Source organism: Cebus imitator, unplaced genomic scaffold, assembly GCF_001604975.1.
Source record: "Cebus imitator isolate Cc_AM_T3 unplaced genomic scaffold, Cebus_imitator-1.0 Scaffold295, whole genome shotgun sequence".
Classification (NCBI taxonomy): domain Eukaryota; kingdom Metazoa; phylum Chordata; class Mammalia; order Primates; family Cebidae; genus Cebus; species Cebus imitator.
Window position 1 is genome coordinate 1,776,683 of NW_016107610.1, and position 10,109 is coordinate 1,786,791.

General features: G+C 41.7%; 1 protein-coding gene across 2 annotated transcripts in view; it reads left to right on the plus strand.

Moving 5' to 3' along the window:
* Positions 1-10,109, plus strand: part of BTBD1 (BTB domain containing 1) — a 53,909-nt gene that overhangs the window by 10,218 nt on the left and 33,582 nt on the right. For both annotated transcript variants that reach the window (XM_017502260.2, XM_017502261.1), the window contains exon 2: positions 4,777-4,933. In XM_017502260.2, the coding sequence (XP_017357749.1) occupies positions 4,777-4,933 (157 nt within the window). The remainder of the gene's footprint in view (positions 1-4,776; positions 4,934-10,109) is intronic.

A 10,109-nucleotide genomic window follows, 5' to 3' on the forward strand; every position in this document is an offset into this window, starting at 1 on the left:
GGTTTCACCATGTTGACCAGGATGGTCTCGATCTCTTGACCTCGTGATCCACCCGCCTCGGCCTCCCAAAGTGCTGGGATTACAGGCTTGAGCCACCGCGCCCGGCCTTATTTATTTTTTTGAATTCTCACTCTGTTGCCCAGGCTGGAGTGCAGTGAGGCAATCTTGGCTCACTGCAACTTCTGCCTCCCAGATTCAAGGGATTCTCCTGCCTCAACCTCCCAAATAGCTGGGATTACAGGCATGTGCCACCACACTCAGCTAAGTTTTGTATATTTAGTAGAGATGGGGTTTCACCATGTTGGCCAGGCTAGTCTCAAACTCATAGCCTCAAATGGTCTACCCACCTCAACCACCCAGAGTGCTGGGATTACATGCATGGGCCACCGCACCCAGCCTGAAACAAAAATTTCATAGGTTTCTAGTTTAAGAAGGGAATTGAAGATGCTGTTAGCATTCTGTCTCTCTCAATTAAAATGATTATTAAGAAATAAAAAAAAAAAAAGATAAGTCCATTACAATGAAGAGAAAAAGAGAGGTTGGAAGGGCCAACAGTGTAGAAAGGGACAAAGAAGTTGGAAGCTGGTTGATGGATAAACTAGAGTGGATGAATCTGGAGCCCAGAATCCAGAGCTTTCAAAGCTGCAGCAGAGCTGAGAGTGCCTTTCCCGGCAGAACCCCAGCAAAGTTCTTGGCTAGGAGTTGGAAGTAAGGAAGGTGGAAATGAGAAGGTAGTGCTAAAACGTGGAAATTAATTAAAGCCTATGTATAGACCATCCCCTTAACCAGTTGTTACAGACTTATTCCCCATGACAATGGACAGGCTTTTTGAGATAAATTGAACAGACTGCCTGAGAAGATCTGGGACTGCTGGATATGGCTTTGGGACCCCAGGGTTAAGCTCTCTTCATAATGGCCTTGAGGGGTCCCTGCCCTAAGGGCTGGCTTCCCACTCTAATGCCAGGTGCCAGTCAACAAGCCTCCCACATACACAGAGCTCCCTGCCAATCCTGTTTTGGAGAGAGTTTTATCTTGAAGACCAGCTGCTTAGCATAGTGAAGTTGGAGACAGTGTTTAATCATCTGACATTTAAGGAAAAGCAGAACATGAATGACAAAGACTAAGATAAATACAGCAGCTGATCCTCAAGGAAACTTTAAAAACTTTGGTTAATGCCACCTTGGAGACTTTGGAAAGTTTTTGCATTCATAAACCCAGGACATCGAGCAGTGGAGAAAAAAGGCATGATTAAGAAAGAAGCAAGGATTTGTAGAAATTTAAATGTGATTGCGGGGGAGAAAAATAGGAGGGCACCAGAAGATAATGGCGAGGAATCTTCCAAAATGCAGAGGGAAATAATGATAAAAAAAAAAGAGACAACATACAGATAAATAGCTAATATTTACTGAGGCAAATTTTTTGCAGGCATTATTCAAAACGCCTTGTGTTTTAGTTTATGTTAATCCTCACAACATTATGAAGTAGGTACTGTTATTCTCATCTTTTTAGAGAAGCAGGCATCGATGATAACTTGCTTAAGTCACATGGCTAGCAAGTGACCGAACAAACTCAAACCCAAGCAGTCTATTTCCTCTTGGCCTTATTGTACTGCACTGAAAACAGTCAGAAGCTCAGAAATGATGCCTTACGGTAAACAGTTGTTTCCTCAGCCTTGGTTTTCTTATTAAAATGCAGGGAATAGCACCTTCCTTCCATGTGAAAGGATTAAATGAATTGGCATTTGTCATGTGGTAGACGCTCAACAAATGGTAGCTTTCTCTCTGGTTTTATTCATTCGTCTCCCTTTGGCCATGAAGGACTGTGCCTTCCTTAGTTTTTAATTCCTTGTGTTTATCACAGAGTATGCTACATAATCTCAAGTGAGTATTATGAGGGTGATACTGTTGACTGAGGAGTCTCTAAAAGGAGATTTCAGGGGGAAAAATATGTAAGAAAAATGTGATCCTGAAAAACAGCACCCTTGCTTTTGAACCTGAGATATAGGGTAGTATACCTCCGCTTGAGGCAGTTGTAAAGATGACTGATCAGAGGAGTGCCAGGATTTGGTTAGGGTGGGGAGTGGGGGATGTAACAGGCCAGAGTTTCATTGTGCATGGTGATTATGGCCATCCGAATAAAATGAGGAAATTGAAAGGTAGAGGGTAGGGACATGAAATCGAACTTAACTTTCCTCACTTACCTCAGCGTAATAAAAGTGTTATGAAAGAAGATAATGGGTTTTCTTTAACCCGCATTTTACAACTTCAGTCCTGGAAATACAAGTATAGTAAGTGTTCTGGGAGCTTATATCCAAGACTACTTGGGTCTGAGTCCTCCGGGTAAATAATGTTAAAAATTTTTTTTTCTAAAGTGTTCTTATGTCTTTAAGTATCACCAAAATGAAATAATGGTTCTTGCTGGATGTGGTGACTCATGCCTGACATTCCAGCACTTTAGGAGGCTGAGGTGGTCCTGAGGTCAGGAGTTTGAGACCAGCCTAGCCAACATGGTGAAACCTGGATTCTACTAAAAGTACAAAAATTAGCCGGTGTGGTGGTGCACTCCTGTAATCCCAGCTACCCAGGAGGCTGAGACAGGAGAATCACTTGGACCTGAGAGGCGTAGGTTGCAGTGAGCCGAGATTGTGCCACTGTACTTTAGCCTGGGCAAACAGAGCGAGACTCTGTCTCAAAAAAAAAAGGAAAGAAAGAAAGAATGGTTCTTAATGCAGTACTTCTCCAGTAGCCACAGCTATCATAAGTGGAGCTGAGAACTGGGCAGTAAGCACAAGGGTCTCTTAGGAGCCACAAAGGGGGACCTAAAAGTATAGTTGAACAAGAAGCACCCAGGTCTTCACTGAGAATCTTCGCTTTTTCTCAGTTCTTTTTTAAAAAATAAATTACTATTTATTTATTTATTTTTAAGACAGAGTCTGGCTTTGTCACCCATGCCAGAGTGCAGTGGCATGATCTCGACTCACAGCAACCTCTGCCTCCCGGGTTCATGCAATTCTCCTGCCTCAGCCTCCCAAGTAGCTGGGATTACAAGCAACTGCCACAACTGGCTAATTTTTGTATTTTTAGTAGAGATGGGGTTTCACCATGTTGATGAGGCTGGTCTTGAACTCCTGACCTCAAGTGATCCGCCCGCCTCAGCCTCCCAAAATGTTGGGATTACAGGTGTGAACCACTGTGCTCGGCCTGTTTTTTTAAATTTTATTTTAGGCCAGGGCAGTGGCTTATGCCTGTAATGCCAACACTTTGTGAGGCCGGGGAGGGTGGATCATGAGGTCAGGAGATCAAGACCATCCTGGCTAACACAGTGAAACCCCGTCTCTACTAACATTACCAAAAATTAGCCGGGCATGGTGACTGACATCTGTAGTCCCAGCTAATTGGGAGGCCAAGGCAGATGAATCACTTGAACCAGGGAGGTAGAGGTTGTAGATTGCGCCTGGGCGACAGATCGAGACTCCGTCTCAAAAAAAATAAATAAAATAAATTTTATTTTAAGTTCCGGGATACATGCGCAGGATGTGCAGGTTTGTTACGTAGGTAAACATGTGCCATGGTGGTTTGCTGCACCTATCAACCCATCACCTGGACATTAAGCCCAGCACACATTAGCTGTTTATCCTGATGCTTTCCCTCCCCTCTTTTCTCAGTTCTATAAAGCTGATTTCTCTCTCAACATACCATTTAGGAGGAGTGAACTAGGAGGAGGGCAACATTGGGCTGCTAGATAATATTTTTAGAGAAAAATTGGACCTAAATACTACAAAGTGTGTAGCAAGATGGAGTCATTTAATATATTGTTAAGTTGCTTCATTCCTTCTAAGCCCCAGTACTCTAATCTGTGGTCATTATGCTAATTCTGGGATAACAATAAAAGATTAGAAGATGCCCAGAATAAGAAGGCACTATTATCAAGAAATCAATTAGAGATGCGACTTCAGCCACCTGCAGATTTAATTAAGTGAACATCTTTTGATGAGGGAAAGATAAGTGAACCGCTATTGTCCTAAGCAGCAGTGGGGTGCTACAAAGAACTCTGAGGATGGCTCGGAGACATAGATTTGTCTCATGATTAAGTAATAATAATCTTCAGGATTAAGTAAGAATAAAATGAGGTGATGTATGTGCAAATGCCCTGTAGATTGCAAAAGCTAATACAGATTCATTTTTATTTCAGTAGTTTTTTAGAAACAGGTGGTTTGTGATTACATGGATAAGCTTTTTAGTGATGATTTCTGAGATTTGGTGTACTTGTTATCCTTCACTCCCCTCCCACCCTTCCGCCCCCACCCCCAGTCCCCAGAGTCCATTATATCATTCTTATGCCTCTGTGTCATGATAAAAATTTCAGATTATTTTTTGGTTTCCTCATTATATTTTAAAATATTCTCCCAGCACTTTGGGAGGCTGAGGAGGGAGAATGGCCAGGAGTTCAAGACCAGTCTGGGCAATGTGGTGAAACCGGTCTCTATAAAAAATAAAAAATTAGCCAGGTATGGTGGTGTAAACTTGTAGTCCCAGCTACTTAGGGTGCTGAGGTGGGAGGATTGCTTGAGCCAGAGAGGTTGAAGCTGCGGCAAGCCACTGCACTCCAGCCTTGAGTCGATGAAGACCCTGTTGATGGATGGAAGGATGGATGGATGGATGGATGGATGAAAATGCAAAATAATAAAAATAAATATCCCTCAGAGATTTAACTCTGGTGGATTGCTTATCTAAAACATTACTGATCATCTCTGCAAGTGTGCCAATTGCTTTCCAGATTTCTGTATTCTGATGAAGTTCAAATTGGTCCAGAAACAGTTATGACCACTCTTTATACCGCCAAGAAATATGCAGTCCCAGCCTTGGAAGCACATTGTGTGGAATTTCTCACCAAACATCTTAGGGCAGATAATGCCTTTATGCTACTTACTCAGGTAAGTAAATGTAGCTAAGGTATGTATCATTGTAGTTTAAAAATTGAGTAAACTATATATGGGTATTTAATATTTCCTGGATAATTAATTCTAGCTTATAATTTTAAAGTATATATAATTATTTTTACAATATAAATCTGGGAAATATGTCAGATCCATAAGATTTTAGAATTGAAAAGTGTGTTAAAGGCCATGCATGGTGGTTCATGCCTGTAATTCCAAGACTTTGGGAGGCTGAGGCGAGTGGATCACTTGAGGTTAGGAGTTCAAGACCAGCCTGGCCAGATGGTGAAACCCCATCTTTACTAAAAATACAAAAATTAGGCAGGCATAGTGGCGCAGGCCTGTAATCCTAGCTACTCAGGAGGCTGAGGCAGAAGAATCACTTAAATCAGGGTGGGGAGGTGGATAGCCTGGGAGACAGAGCAAGACTCCATCTCAAAAAAAAAAAAAAGGCATATTAGAGTTAATACAGTGCTGAATCATATAGGTGAAGAAGCTAAAGCCTTATATATATAAGTGGGGTGTTGTGACTCAAAGTTAGATAGCTATTTAGGACTAGAGTTGAGATTGAGATCCAGTGTTGTTTCTGCTCATGATTGAGAGTATGAAAGCATGAGATTTTATGAATGTCCTTGTTCTCAAATTTTGCTGGATGTGGAATAAAGATGGAACATTTCAAGTCCTGAGAGGCTCCAGGATTCACGATCTTTGGACCTATAATCTGGAAACTTGCTGATTCACTCCTGAAGGAGTTAAAGTTTTAGGTTTATATGAAATATTCTTTTTCTGACATTTTTAAGTTTTCACTAAGTATAGGATCCATATTGAAAACTACATATATTGTGGCTGGGCATGGTGGCTATGCCTTTAATCCCAGCACTTTGGGAGGCCAAGGCAAAACCCAGTCTCTACTAAAAATGCAAAAATTAGCTGAGCGTGGTGGTGCATGCCTGTAATCCCAGCTACTTGGGAGCCTGAGGCAGGAGAATCGTTTGAACCTGGGAGGCAGAGGTTGCAGTGAGCCGAGGTCACACCATTGCAGTCCAGCTTGGGTGACAGAGGGAAACTCTGTCTTAAAAAAAGAAAAAGAGGCTGAGCATGGTGGCTCATGCTTGTAATCCCAGCACTTTGGGAGGCCGAGGCAGGTGGATCACCTGAGATTGGGAATTCTAGACCAGCCTGACCAACATGGAGAAACCCTGTCTCTACTAAAAATACAAAATTAGCCGGGCATGGTGCCACATGCCTGTAATCTCAGCTACTTAGGAGGCTGAGGCAAGAGAATCACTTGAACTCAGAGGTGGAGGTTGCCGTGAGCTGAGATAGTGCCATGCACTCCAGCCTGGGCAACCAAGAGCAAAACTCCATCTCAAAAAAAAAAAGAAAAAGAAAAGTACACATACTGTAAGTGTGTAGTCTAATGAATTTTTACAAACTGAACACAGCTATGGAACCTTTTTTTTTTTTTGGGGGGGACGGAGTTTCGCTCTTGTTACCCAGGCTGGAGTGCAGGGGCGCGATCTCGGCTCACCGCAACCTCCGCCTCCTGGGTTCAGGCAATTCTCCTGCCTCAGCCTCCTGAGTAGCTGGGACTACAGGCACGCGCCACCATGCCCAGCTAATTTTTTGTATTTTTAGTAGAGACGGGGTTTCACCATGCTGACCAGGATGGTCTCGATCTCTTGACCTCGTGATCCACCCGCCTTGGCCTCCCAAAGTGCTGGGATTACAGGCTTGAGCCACCGTGCCCGGCCGCTATGGAACCTTTAACCAGTGCTTAATATGTAGTATTTATCATGTGTTAAATGTGTGTAATCTGAGCTTTATACTTTGTATATAAACAATTTTTTTCTTTTTAGACAATATTGTAATAGCCTTGTAAAAGTTGTCTTTAAAATCCTGTGGTGTTAAAATATCCCATTTGATATTGGTACTGGAAATAATCATTGATGGCCCCTAGCTCAACCCTCTCATTTTACAAATGGGAAAATTAAAACCTGGGCTAGTTAATTGCCTTTCCAAACCCTCAGGGCCAGGTAGGGCCATGGCCCAGAGCTCTTGTTTTCCAGTTCAGTGTTCTGTCATTTAGAAAATGTTTGGTAACTTTTAAAAACATCTTCTGTCATTAAGTATTTGTAATTACAGAAGAAACAACATTCTAATGTCACCTCTTCTTGGACATAATTATAGAACTCCCTATATGTCGGACACCAAGCTATCCCCTTTAAATATATTATGCCACTTATTCCTCATTTTGATGCCGTAATGTAGTTTATTATTATTATTATTATTATTATTTTGAGAGAGAGAGTGTCACTCTGTTGCCCAGCCTGGAGTGCAGTGGTGCAGTTCGGCTCACTGCAGCCTCCACCCCACCTCCCAGGTTCAAACAATTCTCCTGCTTCAGCCACCCAAGTAGCTGGGATTACAGGTGTGTGCCAACATGCCCGGCTAATTTTTGTATGTTTAGTAGAGGCGTGGTTTCACCATGTTGGCCAAGCTGGTCTTGAACTCCTGACCTCAAGTGATCCACCTGCCTCAGCCTCCCAAAGTGCTGGGATTACAGGCATGAGTCACCATGCCCCACCTATTATCTCCTTATTCGCTTTTTAAAGATGGAAAATGGAAGCTTACAGAAGTTAACATCTTATTACACATTAGACAGCAGTGGTAAAACTAAGGACTCATCTAAAATCAACAGTTGTTAAGGTTTGGCGATACTGATAATCATAGCAGAATGTACTGGGTGATAATTGTGTGCCAGGCACCTTTCTCAGCATTTTGTGTACATTAATTCATTTAATCTTTGTAATAACTTTATGAGGTACAGGTTTTCAAAGTAAAGGTTTTCTTATTATTATCTTTTTTTTTTTTTTGAGGTGGAGTCTTGCTCTGTTGCCCAGGCTGGAGTGCAGTGGCCTCGCCTCACTGTAACTTCTGCCTCCTGTGTTCAAGCACTTCTCCTGTCTCAGCCTACACCACCATGCCCAGCTAATTTTAGTATTTTTAGTAGAGACAGTGTTTCAATATGTTGGTTGGGCTGGTCTCAAACTCCTGGCTTCATGATCTGCCCGCCTCGGCCTCCTAAGTGCTGGGATCACAGGTGTGAGCCATCGTCCCTGGCCATTATCACCATTTTTAAGTAAGGAAATTGAAGTGAAGCAACTTGACCAAAGTCATATAAGTGGTATCTCTGCATTTTTTTCTCTTTTGAATTTGTTATTAAAATCAAATAAGTTGATATTCATAAGATTCTTTATTGTCCAAGGAGTTTTAATGCATATAGTGAGGATCATTTAACTACTTTTATTTTAAAAGCTCAGATATAAATTCAGAAACCAATAAACGAAACTTTGGCAATTAAAATGCAGATTCTGGTTCAGTAGGACCAGAATAGGGCCTGAGAGTATATTTCTAACAGGCATTAAGATATCACCTGTGTTTCTGGACCACATTTTGAGTAGCAAGGGTTAACAGGTATCACTATAAGAAAAAAAAAGAACTTTTCAGTATCTTGTTGGTCTGAGATTCTGATATTACATTACATTTTTCACTGGTGGAGTCATATGAATTAGCCCGTAAATTGTTATGTGAAACTTCTTGTTCCTGCCAAGTGAGTCATTTGAATTGAGCATGTTCATTTACTTAAGAGGGCCAATGCCAGCTTCTCTATAAAACCAAGTGCCAATATACTGTACCAGCATGATTTATAGAGGGAAAAATACTTTTTGTGAAGTGTTATCACAGATAATGCCAAAGTCAAAGTCAGTTGAGAAAATTTATTTTACCCTAAGAAACAGCAGTAGATTCCATAGGAAACTTGATATTGCCTGTGTAATGTAAGGAATGACAGACATTTGCTACCCTGAATAAGATAATTTTTATAAAAAATTGTTTTTTTCTAGTGAAAATCAATTTTTATATGAATACCAACTAAAAATATAATTGGGCCAATTAAAATATCTGTTATTAGAATTTCACCTTATAAAAATGTGCTGCTTCATACTTTAAAAATGTATAGCTGTGATCCTATACTGGATCCTGCAGTAGAAGGAAAAATGTTATAAAAACCATTATTGGGGCAAGTGACAAAACTGAAACATAGCCAGTGGATTAAAGATACTGTATTACTGTTAAATTTATCAAAATTAATTACTATGATTATGTAAAAGAATATCCTTAATCTTAGGAATTTTAAGAGTAAAGGGCCTCCAAGTTTGGTGGCTCACGCCTGTAATCCCACACTTTGGGAGACTGAGGCGGGCAGATCACAAGGTCAAGAAATTGAGACCATCCTGGACAGCATGGTGAAACCCTGTCTCTACTAAAAATACAAAAAATATTAGCTGGACATGGTAGCGTGCACCTGTAGTCCCAGCTACTCAGGAGGCTGAGGCAGGAGAATCACTTGAACCCAGCAGGCAGAGGTTACAGTGAGCTGAGATTGCATCACTGTACTTCATCCTGGCAAGAGAGCGAGACTGTGTCTCAGGGTTGCAGGGAGGGGAGGGGAAAGCCAAGCACAGTGGCCTATGCCTGTAATCCCAGCACTTTGGTCACGTAGATCGCTTGAGGTCGGGAGTTCTAGACCAGCCTGGCCACCATGGCAAAACCGCGTCTCTACTAAAATTTCAAAAATTAGCTGGTGTGGTGACAGGCATCTGTGTTCCCAGCTGCTCAGGAGGCTGAGACAGGCGAATCCCTTGAACCTGAGAGGTGGAGTTTGCAGTAAGCCAAGATCACGCTGCTGCACTCCAGCCTGGGTGACAGTGAGACCTTGTCGCCAAAAAAGAGAGTAAAAGGCCATGATGTATACAGCTTACTCTCAGATAGTTCAGTCTCTCCTCCCAGATCAATATATAGGGGAAAAAGATAATAAATGAGTCAAAATATTAGATAAATCATATTTAGATAGATAAATCTGGATAAAGGGCATATAGATTTTCTTTGCACTATCCTTACAACTTTTCTCTAAATTTGAAATTTCCAAGTATTTGTGTGTCTAAACAAAAAAGGTGCAGTTAAAAAAAAAGGAAAAGAGCCGGGCACGGTGGTTCAAGCCTGTAATCCCAGCACTTTGGGAGGCCGAGGCGGGTGGATCACGAGGTCAAGAGATCGAGACCATCCTGGCCAACATGGTGAAACCCCGTCTCTACTAAAAATACAAAAAATT